The sequence below is a fragment of the Sceloporus occidentalis genome, unplaced genomic scaffold (assembly GCF_023333645.1).
Source record: "Sceloporus occidentalis isolate IW3139 unplaced genomic scaffold, rSceOcc1.0.p SCAF_1, whole genome shotgun sequence".
Lineage (NCBI taxonomy): Eukaryota > Metazoa > Chordata > Lepidosauria > Squamata > Phrynosomatidae > Sceloporus > Sceloporus occidentalis.
The window spans coordinates 213494333-213514838 of NW_028316981.1; the positions used below are offsets into that span (position 1 = coordinate 213494333).

Sequence of the window (20506 nt, forward strand, 5' to 3'; positions counted from 1 at the left end):
TAAAAACCCCCAAAGAAGGAGACTCCACCACTTTCTGAGTGAGTATCATCCACTATCAAACAGCTTTTACCATCAGGAAGTTCTTCCGAATGATGAGCGGAATCTTTTTTCTTGTAGTTTGAATCCATTGCTCCATGTGCTAGTCTTTGGAACAAGAGAAAACAAACTTCCTCCCTTCTCAACATGACATCTCTTCAAATATTTAAACAGAGCTACTTTAACACCTCTTAAACGTCTCTTCTCCAGACTAAACCCACTCAGCTTCCTAAGCATCTCCTCACAGGACTTGGTGGTTTCCAGACCTTTCACCATTTTGCTTGCCATTCTTTGAACACACTCCAGCTTATCAACATCCTTTTTGAACTGTGATGCACAGAACTGGACACAGTATTCCAGGCTGGGGTCATCTCTTATGGAGATTGGGGGAATTGTCCCATCTCCTCCTCTCTACAGCTGCCCACCCTGCTTTAACAGCAGTCTGACATGATATGGATTAAGATGAACAAAATTTTAAAAGTTACATTGAGGACATAATGTATAACAAAAAGGTGCACAATAGTTCCCCTCTAAGGTCGAATCAAGCTGTATGGTCTCTACAATTTCAACCTAAGAGCTCAAGCAAGGTTAGAATGTGTATTTATGACAATGAGAGCTGGGAGCTGGCTACCTGGGAAAGAAGGAAGGCAAGAGGGTTTAACTCCGTTCAACCAGTAAAACAAATTGTTGTCCAAGAATATATATTCTCAAAACCCCTGCCAGATTGCTTATCTTTTCTGGGACCTTCTGGTGTAGAATTCTTGAAAGCACCCAACCTTTCTTTGGCTACTCTATCAGTTTTGTATGGGAAAGTGGGAAGATGTCCAAGCCAGTCATGCCATGATGAATAAACCAGATGCTGCTTTTCATATGCATGGCACAAAGCCGGCAGTGTGAAGGCTCAATTGTTCCCCTCTTTCCTCTGTAAACAATTTGACTGGTGGGGCTTTAAGGATTCCTTGACAGCCTCCGTGCAAGTTTCTTGAAGAAAAGGATGTTTATCAGATTGTGGGCCTTTACCCTAGAAAGCCAAGGTTTTAATTCCCATCTCCTGCAGCTGAAAAACACAGATGCATACACGGAAATGATATGCACAGAATAACAGTGGCAACAAGAAAATGCACCTTATGAATTCGCTCTTAGGAAGTTCGTTTTCTGTACAAACAGCACACAATATGTGGCCCATGGGCTGCATGAGATATGCATGGCCCCCCAAGTGTACCTACCCAAACCAGTTCAACCTCACTGCACTTCATACAGACCTCTCATTTTGTGCCAATCACAACTTCAGTTTGATATTATGAACCATTTTACATCATTTTTAGTGCAGGGCTGACTTGCTTTTACATCATTTTTAGCTCACGGCTGACTTGCCTTGGGGCAGGGGGCTTTTTCCAAAGCTAGAAGTGATCACAAAACTATCTGGGGGAACAAAACTATCATTGTGTGGAGAATGTGAGATTGCACAAAAGGGTTAGATGCAGCCTTCCAAGGTTTTGAAGGGTGAGTTCTATCCAGAGACTTCTGGATCTTATTGATCCTCCATTAAGCCCGTGATTCTCAATTTTTTTACCTTAGTTTACATCTACATCTGGAAGTTGTCAACCCCCTGCTTGACATGATCTATCAATAAAATATCAATTAAAATATTTTGTTAGTTCACTGTGTGTGTTTTCATTCACACATTCACGTATATCCTTATTTTAACAGCTTATAAGGAAATACAATGGGTCCTTAGTGTCTGCTGGGATTTGGTTCCAGGACCCCCTGTGGATGCCAAAATCTGTGGATGCTTGCCTCATTAAATACAATGGCATAGTAAAATGGTGTTCCTTACATAAAATGGCAAAATCAAGGCTGGTGTTTGGGAATTTATATTTTTAAAAGATATTTTCAAACCGTGGATGGTTGAATCGGTGGATAAAGAAACCATGGATACAGAGGGCCAACTGTAGCTCTCTTTCTCCTCCTCCCTCAGGCAGAGGCTCCAAGGGCCCTCCTTGCCTTTATCTTTCCCTTCAGGATAGAAAATGTTTGGGAAGCAGAGGAGGAAAAGGAGGAAGGATCAGGGTCTCCAAGTCTTGCTTTCCTGGGGGAATCCTGCCCCATAGTTTGAGAACAATTGCATTAAGCCATTAATTGTTGAAGGCAATAAGAAAAGATGAATGTTGCATTACAGGCGGATTGATTCAATCCAGGAAGCCATAGGCCAGAGTTTGCAAGACCAAAAGAGGGCTGTTAAATAAGTCTCTTGGCAGGTCTCTCATTCATAAGGTCACCAAAAATCAAAGTCAATTTGATGGCAAATAACAACTGGCAGCCTTTCAAGGACCAGCACTTTTGGGGTATTCTTTTCTCCCCACACCATTTTTTCTTCAGAATGCTCTATGCGCTTCTCAAAATGGATCTAATTGTATGTGATGGAGGATGTTTCATAACTCTTCCCCTTGTCCCTACCTTCAGGAAAATGTTTGACATTGATCTGCACCTGAAATCAGGGATGGGAAGTATTATGTATTCAGTACATATTTTAATCTGTTTGCACCTAATTTACACTTCTGAAACCAATACACAAACTGAAGGGTAGCTATAACTTTTTTCATTTTTGCACTTTTCCAAAATTTGTGATGTAATTTATTTTTAAAAATGGAAACATTAGTAGAAACTATCAAAATTCGTTATGGGAAACTGCCTGCAAAAGGTATTTATGAGGAAAAGTGAACAAAGGTGTGTAGATAATAGGAGAAATACACAAGAACATTTTTGTGCTTACTTTTTTTCCTCAGAAGAATTCAAGCTGATGCAAGAAGAGGCCAAAATGAACTTAAAAGCTTGGGAAAGAAGCCACATTTGGCAGATTTCTCCATTCCTACCTGACATCTCTGTTCACAGAACGCATTGCAACACAGATGCTTTGTTGTTACTGACCTGGGCAGTTAACCAACTCACAGGCCCAGGCAGATCTAGTGACCACAAGAGAAACTGCCATAATTGCAGGTTTAAGATGCTGGTTTAATAGGAAGTCTTTTTCAATGGGGTGGGCGCATTCAGAGAAAAGATTTGCTTAACATGAGCTTGAGAGACACTGCTGAAGCTAACTCCCAAGACTTCAAAGCCCCAAATTGTCTTGCTGTATCTATTTTGATTTACAAGATCTTATCCTTCCATGAATCCATGTATCCTGAGTAGGCAGCGACTGAAAGAGGCATGACAGAGTTGGAACAGGAGAGAAAGGAAAGGCCCAGGCAAGCAAAGCTATGATGGAGTTGGGGTGGGTTAGTAGCACTGCCTCCTCCTATCTGCATCTGCCAGGCTGAGGTGGATTTGGCTTGTTGTTTTTTAGGAGACGGTACAGGAAAATAACACTGTGCTTTTTTTCAACTGTCAAGTATTTTACAGTTCCAAAAATGGACATATTCACCACAAGAATAATAAAATAAAGCCTTGCCAGAACAAAATTCATATTAGGAAAAACACACATGAGACAAAATGGCTTGCAAGGGTTACCCAGAAAACAATACACTTGGTGGCAGTCCCAGGTACACTATTTATAATTTTACAACACAATAACATGTATCATGAAACATCCATCAGGTCTGATCATTTTGTGTGTGTCTGGCTATGTAACATGGTCTGTCTTTCTCAAATACCATAGCACAATGGGAATTCCTTACAGAATTTCTCATAACGTCATGGACACCACACTTGAAAAACATCATGGAAATCAAAGTAGCTGAAGAAGGTTCAGTGACCTAGGCAGAGACAATGGATCTGCAGAGGCTAAGTACTGACAACAGAGCCAATCCTCCAGGTCAATTCTACGCTCTGCATCCACAGCCCGCTCTGCAAACTTCATCATCAGCAATGCCCGTTTCATGTCAATCCAGTTGTGAAGAGCCCTGTGGAGGGCTTCCTCATGGTTCAGAGGCTGATCTGTCAGGTCTTTCCGGGGACCCCAAAGCAGACACTGCAGTATCCGCTTGGCCTCCCCAATGCGGATGCGTTTGATGGGGTCGGCCTCGAGCAGCAAGTGAGCGAGTTGCTGGAGTCCCCGGGAATAAATGGAAAGATTGGGGAGTGGAGGGAGGTCATCCTGACTGTACTCCTGTTCCCGGAGGTGGGCCCTCACTTCAAAGGGGTTGGGCTGGTGGAGCAGCTCATAGATGAGGATGCCTGTTTGGAATTCATCAAACTTTTTGTATTGGGAGGCAGAAACAATCTCAGGAGCCAGACGGGCCTGGTTCTTCTTCCCTTTCGACTCGGTCACAGCTGGCTTCTGCTTGGCTTTCAAAAAGTTGCTGATGATGAGCCTCGGCAAGTGCTTGTCTTCTTTGGTTTTGTTGCAGCTGCTGAGAGAAGGCCTGCAGTGCACCAGAAGCAGGTTCTCGAGGCAAAGATCTCGGTGGATAACACTGTACTCTTTCAGGTGCTCCAGCCCATTGCAGAGCTGCAGGAGCAGGAAACAAACCCGCCGTTCATACTGTTCTGGCTTTGCTTGATGGAAAGCCCTGCCTTCCCTCACAAAGTCGGCAGCAGTCTGGTGGGGCACTTCTCGAGTAATGACGACCACGCAGTCTTGCTCAGTGGCAGCATGGGAAGGGTACTGGCCCTCGATGGGAGCATTTTTCAGCATACTGGAGGGCACAGAGGCCACAAAATGGCCACAGTCCTGCTGGATGTTGAAGTGAACAGGAACAGAAGGGCTGCAGCAGGAAATGGCAGCTTTTGTGTCTTGTGACTTACATATCTGTGAACAGAAAATAGAAATGTATCAGAAATAAAAGACTCATTGCAATAAAAGGTCATTGCAAGATGGAGGGAAAGATATGGAGATAAAGGTCTGGTTCCAGAGAAACATTTATCCACAAACACTAAATTGCAAACAAGCAGGTAGAACCAGGAAAGTTTTGTTGAAAAGCAAAGTAATAAGAGGTAAAAAGAGGTAATAAAATCCAGAGCTTGAGAAAGTTTTATCTTTTGGATTATAACTCTCAGAATCCCCCAACCAGTATGGCTATTGACCATCCTACTCTGGTGGGATTCTGGGAATTATATCCAAATGGGTAATTTGTCCAAGTTCAGATCAGACTGTTGAAACTGAGGAACCAGGACAGAATTTGAAGCATTATCAGAACATGTTGCTATCGGTCTTTTGTGCCATCTGGTTTTCACTGAGCAAGAAGTTACAACAGGACTACTCAACCATTTGCAGAAGTGATCTTGAGAGGAATGCATTTGGATTCAACAGATTCAGATTGCCAGGTCTGAGACCTTCTAAAGACAAAGTAGGCAACTGTGTCCTCTAAATGCTGTTGTATTGTAACTGCCCATCATCCTAGCCAAACTGTATAAAGTTTGGGGAGTATGTGATCATGGTACCCTGAGGTTATCTTGGACACTAAAGGGCAAATTCCAGGTAACCAAGGTGTGAATGGCATTAGAACTGGGGAACAGTATGACATAAACTGAGAGCCAGCGTGGCATAGTGGTTTGAGTGTTGGACTGTAACTCTGAAAACCAGGGCTCAATTCCCTGCTCTCAATGAAACCCACTGGGTGAGGCAAATCAGATGCTTTCAGCCGCAGGTGAATGCAATGGCAACCCTCCTCTGAACAAAATCTTGCCAGGAAAACTCAATGACAGGTTTGCCTTAGGGTCACTATAAGTCTGAAATGATTTGAAGGCACACAACAACTACAATGTCATAGGATCTGCTGAAGATCGTGAGACACACCACACCTCCAGTGAGATGACCTGTTTTTGATAAAGTATGAACGTTTCTAGATCCTTTGAAGGAGAGAGATTATAAAAACATAGCACTACATGGTGTGAGAGAGATTTCTTGGGACTGATGAAGAAGTAGGCAGGGAGCTGCCTACCTTGCTATCTCCTGAGAAGTGTGCTGTCAAGCTGGACAGAGATATCCAGACTCCCTGCTTCCACAATGAACATCTGAAGATGGAATTGTCAATGGCATTGTGGGCAGAACAGGTAAAGTTAGTTAGATGTGTTATGGATGTTATATTTCACTTCATAGATGTCTTCATGTGACTTAAGACTCTTTGGTAACTTTGTGACTTTTTAAGATGTGCTTAATGGGAGCAAGCTCTAAGATATGAATACAGTGGTCCTTCCACATTCACTGGGGTTAGAGGTGAAGAAACCCTGTGAATGTGTAAAAAACACAAATAACGCCCCCCCCCCCTTTATTCTTTTTACCCGAGAGAACACCTCTCTAGGAATCTCCAGGTCCCCCAGTGCAACTTTGTCGTCAACATCTGCCAGAATTTGATCACAGAATCATGTTGGATGACCTCCAAATGCCTAGAGAAGAGTTTTCTCTAGTAACTTCTGGGGTCTCCAGCACAACTCTATTGTCAACTTTTGGCTGAGTTGCACTAGAGGACCTAGAGATTCCTAGACAGACTATATTAATCAAAACTGCAAATAATCAAATAAGCAAATGTGGAAGGCCACATTTTATTTTCAAATATTCTTTGCCTTCTTAGTGTGCACATAGGAAGGGACTGTCTTTGTAAAATCAGAAGCTGGTGAACAAGTTCTCAGTAACATTTGCCTCTGTCACTGACTTTTGGGATGTCCCTATAAAGGAGGCTAGGACAGAGTTGGCAGTTGTTGGGGTACCTCTCTCCTACTCAAGAGCAGGAGGCAGGGAGGTAATGGGAGCCCAAGGTTTGGAGGTCCACACTCAATCCACTCCTGCCTCATAAGGCTCAGTACAGACGGGCCATTTGCAGCGATAGTAGGGCTTGATATGGCGCAGCACCCATATGCATCGAGCCCTACTATTTGCGCCATTACATCACAAGGCTGCGGTTTCATCTTCTGGGTGGAAGAGGCGTCATAGGGCTGCGTTGCAGCCTCCATGATGGTGCAAAAAAGGAGCCACCTAGAATGTGGGATGCGGCAGCACAGACGCAGGGCAAAAATGGGCGGGACAGAGCCGTCCGTCTGTACTGCCCCTAAGTAGTCTTGCTTTATGATGTTTCTCATAATGATAAAATATTAAATAATCAGAAAATAATGTATACACACAACCATGCAAAATGCACAGAAGAAGAAAGCACAACATGGTTCAGGACCCCCCCCCCTCCTTAAAGTTAGGTCCAAAAGCATCCAGAGAGGCTTGAGTGAAAAACAACCTTAAACCACCCAAGGAAATTCTAAACTTGGTTTATAAAACTGAGCAATTAGGTTTCTCTAGCAAAATGCACACAAAAATTGAACCTGCAATCTAATTCTGTTGCATTAAATGACATTTCAATTTTGTCCTTCGCATGGTAATACACATTTTGTTGTGACACATAGCTGTGGCACACTGGGGAGGCAGTTATAGGTCAGTGCCAAACAACTTTAAATACAAACGGGATATGTAAAAATTACATATTAAAATAAGACTATTTAAAGGCATTTAAAAAGTACTTTAAAAGTACTGGTTAAAAATCTTATTTTTCAAGAAACATATCTGTGTTTATTAGAATAAAAATAAACCAACAAACAATCAACCCCAAGTCCTGTTAATTTGTAATGGCATAAGCTTTGCATGTGATAGAGTGAACTTTAGTACCCTAAACCTTATGCCATAATAAATTAGTTCATGTTTAAGATGCCACACATTCTGTGTTGTTTCTATTTAATTAGTCCATTTTAACCAAACCAAATGGCCCCATCTACCTTCCCCATGACCTTAGCTCAGGATACACAGGAGAAGATCTCCCTATGGAGTCCATTTCAACTTGCCATGTCGAGCTAGGCACACAGCAATGTGCTTGCTTATTGACTTTAAGTCTAGAAGTTCCTTGTAACCCTCACTTGGAGATATTCAACAGTGATATAGCAGAAAAAGGACAACCAGCATGGCGTAATGGTTTGAGCATTGGACTGTGTTTCTGGAGATCAGAGTTTGATTCCCCACTTGGCCATGGAAACCCATCAGGTGATCTTGGGCAACTCACATACTCTTAGCCCTACAAAACCCTATGATAGGGTCACCATAAGTAGAAATGACTTGAAACGACACCACAACAAATGGCGGAGAAAGAAGCAAAGTAAGTGCAATAGGGCCTTAGGAGTAGGGGACCTCTGTGTACAAGATGGACACAACTACCATTCTACCCGTCATCCACCTGGTTGTCTCAGGGGAAAGGAATCATATGAGAAAAAGCATCCTTTATGTAGACATTGTTATTTGTGTAGCTTCTCAATTGACTGGTGCTTTGTGTGTACACATACAAGTGTTTTATACGAAGTATAATACTCTCATCATATTATCTCTTAGAACTTCCCCAGAAAGAGATGCATTGTACTCCAAGGTTATTATTTTTATGTTCTCTCCCGAGATGGACATCTTTTAAAAACCGTTAATCAAAAACACCACCACCATCAAATCAGACACCAGGGACGTAGCCGGGGTGTGTGTGTCTTGGGGTCCGCCCCCCCTTCCGTTAGATAAAATGAAAGGTGTGTGCTGCCGCACCGCCGCACCCAAGCCCCATTATAATGGTGGCACTTAGTCTGGACCCCCCCCCCCCCCTCTTTCCCAAAATCCTGGCTACGTCCCTGCAGACACAATGGCATGAGGTATGTCCATAAACAACTGGCTTGTTATAGTAACTTGTTAGGTCTGCTGCACTGTATGGCCTCTCAGAACTGTCATTAACTATCATTTTATTTGGAAGTTTAGTTATACCAAGTACTGGGCTGAAATGGAGCCAAAGGCCCCTGGAGCAATTTTGTCTCACTATGAAGTTGGACATAAAGAAACAAAAAGAGCTGGTGACCTTTTTGTATTCTGTAGAGAATGCTATAAAATTCACATTCTGCAGGTTATTAATTCCACCTAAATGAATTTGGAAAAAAGGCATGGAATCCTCCTTGACACCTAAAATAAAGTTTTTTTTTAAAAGGGAGCCTAGTGTTATGCAGGAGAGCAAATATGGTGTAGTGGTTTGAGTGTTGGACTATAGATCTCCAGACCAGGCTCCGATTCCCTGCTTGGCAATGGAAACCCACTGTTGTTGTTGTTGTTATTATTATTATTATTATTATTAACCTTTATTTAATAAAGCGCTGTAAATTTACACAGCGCTGTACATACAATCTTTTTAATTGGACAGTTCCCTGCCCTCAGGCTTACAATCTAAAAAGACACGACACAAAAGGAGAAGGGAGGGGTGGTGGGGAAGGGGATGAGGGCAGCAGTTCTTCTCTACCTCCGAGGCCTGGATCAGGGGAGATGGACTGGAGGGAGGGCTTGGCTTCTTATTGGATGGTTAATCTTCTTCCAGGGAGGCCTGTTGGAGCTGGCCTGCCTCTCTAGTAGGATAATACATATAAAATACATAGCAGTACAGGAAATGATTCAATAAAACAGGCAACAAAGAACAAAGAACATCACACACTCTCAGCTCCAGAAAACCCCATGATAGGTGTCCATTAGGGTCGCCATAAGTTGGAAACAACTTGTTGGCACACAATAACAATCACAGCGATGTGTTATGTAGAGCTAGACTGATGCCTGGAACATTTTCCCCTTATGTAAATTAACTGTTTAAATAAAGAAATATAGAATCCTTTAGTGTTCAGAAAGATCCACAAACAAAAGAATTCAATTCAAGTGCATTTTATTCCAGGTCTAAGGTATTTTCCCCACAGTGGTCATATATCAGCCAAGGATTCTGTAGTTAGAAATAAGCAAGGGGCTGGTCTAAAGGATATCTATATAGGTGGTTTATTTTGTTGTTATTGTGTTCCTTCAAGTCATTTCCAACTTATGGCAACCCCAAGGTGACACTATCATGGGGTTTTCTTGGCAAGATTTGTTCAGAGGAGGTTTGCCATTGCCTACCACTGAGGCTGAGAACATGTGACTTGCCCAAGGTCACCCAGTGGGTTTTATGGCTGAGCTGGAAATCAAACCCTGGTCTCCAGAGTCATGGGGGCTGTACAGACCGGCACTTTATTAGGGCTATGTGTGTGGTGAGCACCATTTTGGTGCACGCCCATCAACACGACATGTGCCATGATGACGCATGCCGGGCGCAGTGCCCAAACATCACAGTGTGGAAGGGTATCAACATGGCACATTGGCATGCCTATGGCACCCCTTCTGGGAAGCAAAAAGAAGCCCCTTTTCGGGGCTTCTTTTTGCTTCCTCCGAAGTCTGTGGCATGTGGTTGCCATGGCCTGAATCTGGGGCAAACAGGGGTGGTATCCCACTGCCTGTCTGTATAGCCCCATGGTCCACTGTTCAGACCACTATGCCATGCTGGGTCTCAGATTTATTTTAATGGTATTTTATACTGAAAATATTGTGCACTAAATTGTCCATAAATGCTTTTGCTCCCTCTGTGACTCAGGATGGGTGCTTGAAGCTGCCAAATATATTTCCATACCCTTAACTGAATATTAAACAGAACATTAAAAGACACTGGCATGTTAGCCTGGATCAGTATGTGAAGGAATTTTGTAGCACCTTTGAGACTAAGTGAGGGAAAGAAGTTAGTAGCATAAGCTTTTGTAGATTCCAAGCCATGAAAGCTTATGATACCAACTTCTATCCCTTACTTAGTCTCAAAGGTGCTACAGGATTCCACTGCATACTAAACAGAACATTATATGCTATTTTTGTTCTCTAGAGTTGTAGTACTGTGCACAATTGTGAGTGTGTGCCTTCAGGCCACCTGTCAACTTATGGGGACACCATCCATTTTATAGGGTTTTCTTAGGCAAGGAATACTCAGAGGTGGGTTTGCCAGTTCCTTCCTCTGAAATATAGGCTACAGCACCTAGTATTCGTTGGCATTCTCCCATCCCAGTACTAACCATAGCTGACCCTGCTTAGCTTCCAAGATCAGAAGGATCCGGTGCCTATAGGTATGAAGGCCCTTTAGAGTCCTTTAAATCCCACTGATTTGAAAAGGATGCACACATACCTAAACAGAGTGCTGGGATTTTTGTCTATCTTTTTCTATTCATAGTGTGATTTATGTCAATGCACTGCACACAAAAAATAACAGACAACAAAATTAAGTTCTCATCTTGAGACTGAATTACAAGTATGTTTCTAGGGCCATCGCAAATATATTTGAGTGGCAAACTAGATATTTGACAGAGGACCACAGTTTGGGAACCTGAATCATTGCAGATCATATATGAAGCCAACTGAGGGGCAAGCGAGGGACTGTAATTTGGAAAGGATCAGATGGAGACAGAGATGGGGCAGTTAACATGTCCTCCTGTTTATTCTAGAGCTCTGAAAGTAATGTTTAAAAATCAGTAATTGTTATGGCTCTAAGCCCTCTTTGTTGAAAAAGTACCTACTTGTTTCTAAAGTAACGAAAATAGTTATTAATTGCAACTATATTCTCCTGATATATATATTCTCCACACCATCCTTTTCACCTCAACACTCCCAACAGAGCAAAGTAGCTAAAACCATTACATTTACTACCAAATGTTTTCCTGATGCCAAAGCACAAAGGTTTCCTGAGAAATTTGGTAGTCTCTGCCTAAAGGGGCTTGTAGCCTTAAAAAGGATTTGAGACAAACTGGATCTCAAAGGCAGTAGCTTTTTGTTTTTCTAATAAAATTTAAAGTTTACTTGCTGGACTGAATCTCTCAGTATCCACGTGGCCAGAAGGCAGAGAGGCCCACCTGCATGAATACCCTTCTGTACCATCTGAACTAAGGACAACAACCACAACATCTTGACCAATATGACTAACATCATCTCCCTCTTTCTTTCTTTCTTTCTTTCTTTCTTTCTTTCTTTCTCTTTTGCCTGATGAAGAAGCCAGTGGAGCTTTGAAAGCTTGTGACATGTATAATGTGTATTTTGGTCCAATAAAAGTATCACTGTTTTGTGGATTTTTGATGATACTGTACTTTGCTATATTCCCCATGATATAATTACTACCAAAGTAACTGAAACAATTACAGTTGCAGTGCAACAGAAGTCATCTCCTTCATTGAGTAACAATCATAATGGGACATGTGTGTGAATGTGCCTTCAAGTCACCTGTTTACTTATGGCAACCCTGTGGATTTCATTGGGTTTTCCTAGGCAGAGAATACTCAGAGGTGGTTTGCCTTAGCCCTCTGACATATAGCTCATAGCACCTGATACTCCTTGGCTGTCCCCCATCCAAGCACTAACGTACTAACCAGGCTAGATCCTGCATAGCTTTCAAGATCAGACAAGTTTTGGTGGTTTCAGGGTATTTATAGCTATGCCTTAATAATAAAAAACAACTAGTTACAAATAAAATTCGTAATAAAATTTCCCAAGCTCTGCTTTATTCTTTGCAGTTGCCTTCTCCGGCCCCATTTTCCCAACTATTATAAACCTGTGTCCAGAAAATGTAAGTGGAAAAGGATTGCTACCACTTCTTGCTTCTAAATTGTAACCTCCTTTCACCTATTCAGCTGCAGACCTACATTCCCAGTCTTTGGTCTTCTGTCAAATGTAGTAGTTCAGCCCTGAGTAGCGATTTTTGAAGAAAAACTGTTTGGGCTCAGTTTCCTGCCAATCCTGCTCATTATTTTATCTGTGAACAGTGCTTTGGCTCCCAGGGATGACAGGAGCCTTGTCTTAGCTCACACTTTGAAAGAGTCAGACCTATTGAAGCCTGACTTCAGGCAGTGATCTGATCTATAGTTTCTTTCATGTCTGGAAGCAGTACCACAATATCACACGGATTGTGTGTGGTGGGGAGAGGGAGGCGAGAGAAAACCCAGCTGCCGAGCCCTTATGCTATTGTCTCTTAGAAATATTCCAGCAATGTGTATGAAAGCATTCCTAAAAATTGCCTAGCTACATTTCCCCACTTGGAACCCAAGCACTGCAGCCAAGCTTATATCTTCATTCTTCTGACTAAGCTTCAGTGTGCTCCTGTATGCCAGCATCAGACAATAAAGGCACATTTTGTAATGCAGGGACACATGCGTGTGGTCTGCAGTGGAGACAAAAAAAGGTTTGTCTCCTTCCCTTGCAATCACACTCTGCAGAAAGCATCCATTGGGAATCCAAACCAAGGGAAGTAACCTGAGCAACAGGAAGGCAGGCCTTCTTTCTTTGTGAAACTGGCATCCATGCAGACGCTGTCCGTGCAATGCATTGAAAATGAGTGCCACAGTTCACACCATGTGGAGAAACAGGTGGCACAACAAGAAATTATGCAGGTTTTAGACCTACCCAGGTAAATATTTGTTTCAAGACCTCTAAAGCCTGCTGTAAACTCTCACATTAAAAGCAAAGGAAAGCAAAGAAAGAACAATAAATGATCTCCAGGTCCTTAGATGCAGTTGCTCATCCCTACATGCATCTGGGACAGGTCTGCACTGTCTGATTCACTCTTGTTAATAACTTAATATATATATTAAAAGAAATCTTATTATTGTTAGCTGCCCTGAAGTTGACCTTGACTCGTGGTGACCCTGTGGATGAGACATCTCCAAGCCTTGCTATCCTCCACTGCTCTGTTCCAGTCTTGTAAATTCATACCTGAGACCTCCCTAATTGAGTCTATCCACCTAGTGTAGGGTCCGTCTCTCTTTCTACTGCCCTCCATCTTTCCCAGCATTATTGTCTTTTCCAATGAGTCTCATGATGTGGCCAAAGTAGGACAGCCTCTGTTTGACCATCTTGGTTTCCAGGAAGATTTCTGGCTTTATCTGCTCAAGGACTGATTTGTTTGTCTTTTTGGCTGTCCACGGTCTCCTCAGCACTCTTCTCCAGCATCACATCTCAAATGAATTATTTTTCTTTTTATTTGCTTTCTCCACTGTTCAGCTCTCACATCTGTACAAAGTGATGGGGAATGCAATGGATTGGATGATTTCTGACTTTAGTGCTCAGTTGTATTTTTAGTCCTTGTGACTCAAGATGAACTTGGGGATTTTGGTAACATGCCATGAACACAACAGAAAAAAAACTTAACACAGACTAAGGATCAAGAAAAAGGTGATAAACATTATGTGTGATGCAGATTCATTCTGAAGGGGTCTATGAAAGAGAATTTTCCAGTAAATCAGGTCCTGTGTCTCAACATTCTTTCACCAGGTATCTGTGCAAACATAGCATCCCATAGATTACAGAGATATATGGGCATGCCTATTCCTGGCACTTCATCTGATGGAAATGTTGATGTCAAGATTCGCTACTGCCCAGCTCTGTTCTACCTGTGCTGTTAGGGGCACCACGGCACAGATGCACCCTAGTGGCTGAATCCCAGGTTTTCAGTGGGTCGCATTAGGAAAGTAGAATGGCTGCTGGCAGGCCAAATAAGAAATGTTATGCATTGTAAGCTCTGCATTCTCTCCTGTTCTTTAGTAACTTTTGGACCAGTTCCTTGAAGCTGACCCTAGCCTTGCATTTGAGTTTCAGTTTATTCTGGCAAAAGAAAGAGGAGCTGAGGCAAACAGTGGAGGTAAAAGAGAACATTTTAGGCCTAGCTGACAAATTACAAGCAAATTCATTCTTGTTAATAATCTGAAAGTGATCAAAAACCCACCTTCATTTTCTTCTTTCTCTTATTTAAAAGAGATCTAGAGGTACAGGAAATTACAGGCCAGCAAGCTGAATGTCTGTTCCAAACAAGTTGGTAGAAAGTGTTACTATTGATAAAATTATAAAGCAAATTGAAGGGAGAAAAGCAATCAGCTTGGCTTTTGGTAAAGGAGTGTCTTGTGCCACTAACTTAGAGTTCTTTAAAAGTTTTAACAAACATGTGGGCAAGACACTGTTTACCTGGACTTCCAAATATAATGTCCCTCGCCAAATTTAACAGTCAAGAAGAAAAGTCTCATTATGGATTTGAAACAGAAAGTGGGAGGTAAAGAGCCAGTTCCTGCAGTGTAGGAAAGCCAGTAGTGGGGACTCTCAGAGATCTATATGGAGACCAAGAATATAAAGAATACTCAAAGGTTAAACCATTGTGAGTTTTTTCTCATTTCATAACAAGGGAAAGAGTGTTAATGTGTGTATGAGAGATTACGTATGTGTGTTTGTGTGTGTGAGAGAGAAAGAGTGTGAAAGAGAGAGAGATTGTGTGGTGCCAATGTGCGATTGCAAGATGGAATGGAGCTACACAGAAAAAAGACCGAACTATGCAACTTCTACTTAAATGTTGTCTCTAGTCCCAGCCATCATTTGTTTGAGCCCTCTCCCTGGTGATTTTTCCTGGGAATCACTGGCAAAGAAAAGAAAAGGTGCCCCACCTTGCCATTATGAGATGGCCACTGGCAAGTACATACCTTCACTGCATAGGTGCTCAAGGGATCCTTGGAACAGGTTGCGCAGTAATATATGGCATCCCCTGAATCACAGCAAGGTTTGTTACACGTCAGTTTGAAGAGTGACCAGTTGTTCTCGCTAAAATGCAGCTCACTCTTCTGGTCATGCATAAAACAGTCTTCACATTTTGAAACCAGGCGGCGCAAGGATTCTGCGTAGAGACCTCCCAACTTGGTGTACACCCCTTCCTTGTTGTCAATGTTGCTGAGGAGGTTGTGCAGCTGGAGGCTGGAACTGGAGGAAACTTGGGTGGACATACTGTGCTGGGAGGATGAACGCGGGGGCATGTTTTTGTTTTGGTTGCAGCAGGTATTGCTGTTCTTACCAGAACATGGAAATGGGAAAGCAGATCCTTTGAAAGCTTTCTCCAAGGACTCAGAAGAGGAAAATGTTTGGTGGTTAACACCCAAGTTTGAGCCAAATGAAGACTCTTCATGGGTGGAGACATTACTTTCTGACTGGCTGAAATTCAGCTTGGGGCTTGTAGGGATGGCTGCTCTTGCTGGAGAGGCTGGTCCCCAGTAAAAGCCATCAGGCGATGAAACAGCTCTGCTGACTGTTTTTTTCTGTGGCAGAGGGGGCGGTTGTAAGTCTTTACAGGGTGTCCTGTCTTTGCTGGAAGATGCAGAGAAATGCACCAAGGGAAAGACCTGCTTCCCTGTACGGGTGGGTGAACGAAGGCTCATCTTGCATGACTGTCCTGAAACACACACAGATAATAAACCAATTATGAGGGAGAGACTCCTACCAGCATGGAAAAATAAAGACATTTTACAATGCCAGACTCAAAGTATCAGGTTCTGTCTACAAAGGTAAGCCATACAAAGAAAGCATAATAAATCAAACACGTAGGTGATAAGCCAAATATGGTGTGGTATTTTATGTGAAATGTTCCAATTAACACTTGACAAGGAAGATCATGTGGGCCCTATTCCTGCAACTCTATGTATTCCTTAGAGTAGGGCAACAGCAGTGATGTATTTAAGTCAAGTGTCAAGTCTCTACGTTCAAGTCTCAAGTCTCTATGTTTATGTCTTAAGTGGAGTCTCAGGTCCTTGCAAGATACTGTCAAGTCAAGTCTCAAGTTGAGTCTCAAGTCTGGGAGCTATTTTTTAACAGAAAAAAAGAAGGTGGGGTGCATTTCTTGGAGGGGACAGCAAGTACATTAGACAATGGGCTTGAGGTGGGGCTTGAGGTCTGCTTGGCAGCCTGCCCCTGCTGCACATCAGAGGAGCCTTCTAAAACTTTTGAAAAGCTTTAGAAGGATCCTTCCGCCTCAAGCCCATTGCCTAACACATTCGCTGTTCCCTTTCAAGAAATGTGCCCCACACTTTGGGAGTGGGTTGGCATGCTGCTTAAAGGCACCAGTAGATCAGTCACTAAAAAAAATACACGTCTCAAGCCAAGTCAGGTCAGTGTGTCATTTACTGCCAAGTTAAGTTCAAGTCATTGAAGTGACTTGAGTCCGACTTAAGTCCGAGTCAATTGACTTGAGTCTACATCACTGGGCAATAGTGGCACGAAATACAGCCAAGCCCTCACTGACACCTTCAGTCCAGAAAAGCCACTTCTGCAGCTGCATAAAAAGCCTTCTGTGGGTGCAGACTGACCCAAGGTTATCTGTGGAGGGAGGGGGCAGCAGCCAAACCAGCAGAGGTCTTTGTTACAGGCAGCCCAAGTCACGTTAAGAGTATGACAAAATGGAGGAAACCGTCTTGACCCCCGCCCCATCCAAACAAAATAAATACATAAAGCCTTACAGAAAAGATAACCATCATGAAATTATTCTGTGGAGTATTTCAACTTCTCTTTAGTTTATCACACGCGAGGGCTTCCGTCATGCTCCTGTCACCGAAATGTCAACAAACTGTGACATGGGCCTCCTGGTGGGATTGCGCCTGGTGCTATTAAACTGGAATGCTTCTTTTTTCATCATGGAAGCTTTATAATTGTTAGGGAAAGGGCCCTTTTTTAAAATAACAATTTGATCCGTTATTAAAAATGAGCCCTTTTCCTAACAATTACGCTGACGCTTTCATGACGAAAAAGGAAGCATTCCACTTTAATAGTGTCAGGCATGATCCCACCAGGAGGCTCCCATCACAGATTGGTGACGTTTGGGTGACAGGAGCATGACGGGAGCCCTCGCATGTGATAAACTCCTTTAAAAAAAACTGTTACCTTTACTTTTGAATGTATTAAAAACTTTCCTGACATTTCTATACTCTTATGGGTATGTGGATTTTAAAAGTCTGGTCACTCCTAACTAGAGAAACAGCATACTTATGAGCCCTTAAAACATACATATTATCAGCCTATTTGATTTTCTGAATGTGTGCTGAATTTCCTTTTTAGATTCAAGCCTTGTCTTCCACAGAATGACCCCCAGCACCCCTGATTGTCTTATTGCATTAGCAATGATAAATTTCCTCTTCCCTGTCCAATTGTGGTGTAATCGTAGGAAATGTCCTTATATCTTTTCATAGTCAAAGTAATATCTCAACCCTTCAAAAAGTATTTAATTTGAACTCCCCAGCTAGCATGAAAAATGGTAACTTAAAGGGAAAAAACACCCTTCTCTGATTAGCTAGCATAACATGTAAAGTATACACGTAGCCACAGCCAAGTCCTATAACTGATTGGCTGAAATTTTAAATATGTCTGTTTTCTGTGAGACCTCTTTCATCTATTCTACGATCATCTATTCTACGATAGATCTGGAAATCCAAACGAAACTTTCTCTTTGCGTAGAAAGCGGCTGCCCTTTGCAACCTGTAACTGTGTTATGAACTTAAAGGCCTTAAGTTAAAAAGAATATGGCAGGTTGCATTTTGAAACAAATTGAGCAAAAGGAATTTGGAAACCAAGTGTGTGGTGCCTACAGATACCCAAATTCCACATGGGTTCCTTCTGTGGTGCCCACCAAACTGCTTATTTCCTTGATTCTTTTTTAAAAAAACAAAACAGTGGCAGCTCAATGCAGGACTTAACATTTTTTAATATTTTTTTTTACTACACCACTGGCTATGCTGGCTGGGGAAGTCTTGGAACAGTAATCCCAAAAAATAAGTTTTTGAAGCTTGGTGACAGCAACCATCAGTTCCAAGCCCCTGCAGGGTTGCAATAGCCTGGGTTGGAAGTATGTGTAGGCGAGGGTAAGGGAAGGGCTTTTTTTTCTACAGTGCTTTCTTTTTTTCCTAAAAGTCCCTGCACACATTAGTGCAGGAGGAAGATTTCCATAAACATAACTGAGCTGCCCAGCATAGATGTACCATCTCCCACAAATTAACTCCTTCTGGTGAAGAGGCTATTTCCAGTGATGTGGACTCAAGTAGCTTCCGTGACTTGACTTGGTAAAAATGACACACTGATTCGACTTGACTTGAGATGTGCATATTTTTATGACTTGCTGATCCCACACCCTTCGAGTAGCAGGCCAACAGAGTGGAAGGCGCATTTCTTGGAAGGGAACAGCAAATCTGTTAGGCAATGGGCTTGAGGCAGAAGGATCCTTCTAAAGCTTTGGAAAAGCTTTAGAAAGGTCCTCTGAGGTACAGCAAGGACCAGCTGCTGAGCAGATCTCAACCCTCACCTCAAGTCCATTGCTTAATACTATATGTTTGCTGTTTCTCTATGAGAAATTTGCCCCATGTTTAAAGTTGGTTCTCAGACCTGACCTGAAGGTATCTTGCAAGGATTTGAGACACGACTTGAGATTTCAAGGTAGAAACTTGAGACCTGACTTGAGACTTAGACTAAAAGACTTGAATACATCACTGGCTGTTCCATTGTATCCTAACCTCCCTCAGACAGCCTGAGGCTATGGAACCACTCTCCCCCTCATCTTTTATGCCTTTGCCATTCAAGTATTTATGGCCCTTTACTCTGAGATGCCACGTAAATGTGGATTCCCACAAACAGTGTTATTTTAGCTCTAATCCTGAGCCTGTGTTTTTTTTCTGTCTACCACTTTCATAGTTATGTTATCTGAGTTTAATACCCAGACAATATTGGAATTCTGTTCATAAATTTAGTTGCCTGGATGGCTGTTTGTTTTTACTCCAGGAAGGAAAAGCTTTAATAGCACAGCAGGGAATAGTACAAGAGGTTAAACCTTGTCTGCCCTTTCCTGCTTTGCCGCAGATAATATTTAAGAATAATTTTTAATACTGGTTTTTATCCTGAGCAACAAATATCACAAGTAACTAAACATAAATTAGACAAACATAACTGTGGTGAATTACACTGATTTCCATGGGAAATTTAAAGATCAAGCTTAATTCTCCCATTGGTAAAAATTGGGCTCAGTCACAGCCATTGTGATTTTATCTGATGGAGGGCTCAAAATAAATATAAATTAGATTAGTTTGTCCATTATTAATGTTGGACAGAATCCTATATGGCAGTTACAAATGTGTAACCCAGGCTGCATCCACACTGCAGAAATAATCCAGTTGAAAACTGCTTTAACTGCCATGGCTCAAGTCTATGGAATTCTGGGAACTGTAGTTTATCATGGGCTTGATAACGGATAATTTAGTATGCAATCTTGTACCCATTTAATTATGAGAAAGCCACACTGGATTCAACAGGGCTTACTTCTGAGTAGAAGAGCAAATGATTAGAAGAGCAAATGAGAAGAGCTTAGAGCAACTGTAGAACTACTTTTGGCAACTATGAAAAAGTATTGTTAATTGTGGGATCATAAAACAATGTGGGCACAAACTAGTCCTCAGCTTTGGTTCTCAGTCATCAAGACTGTTAAGATTGTTTCTCTACGAAGTGTGTAAGAAGGATTGAAGGGTAGGAGGTATTAGAAGGTATTTGAATGTGAAGTGATAAAGATGTAGAAGAGATAGATGGTGTAGGAAGCATGTAGAAAGGAGGTAATTTGTAGATGAATTGTGGATTAGATGTTTATAGATAAATAACTGATATGAATTGTGAGACATTTACATGGAAAATTGTGGTTAATGTATGGAAATTTTATATATTTAAATTTTGTTTTGAATAAAGACTTTTAAAAAAAGATTGTTTCTCTACAGATCTCAAGAAATCTTTATTGGCAAGGACTTCTCCACAAACACAGGCAGTGATGGAGACATCTCTAAAGTCTCTTCAATAAGCAACCATTCACTAGATCTTAATGCAACT

The 20506-nt window shown here is 42.0% G+C and overlaps 1 protein-coding gene across 1 annotated transcript in view; it reads right to left on the minus strand.

Moving 5' to 3' along the window:
* Positions 1 to 2700: 2700 nt before the first annotated feature.
* Positions 2701 to 20506, minus strand: part of PRAG1 (PEAK1 related, kinase-activating pseudokinase 1) — a 55773-nt gene continuing 37967 nt past the window's right edge. The window contains exons 4-5 of the mRNA XM_089488823.1: positions 15313 to 16052; positions 2701 to 4783 (exon numbers count right to left, since the gene is read on the minus strand). Of these exons, the coding sequence (XP_089344949.1) occupies positions 3761 to 4783; positions 15313 to 16052 (1763 nt within the window). The 3' untranslated portion in view covers positions 2701 to 3760. The remainder of the gene's footprint in view (positions 4784 to 15312; positions 16053 to 20506) is intronic.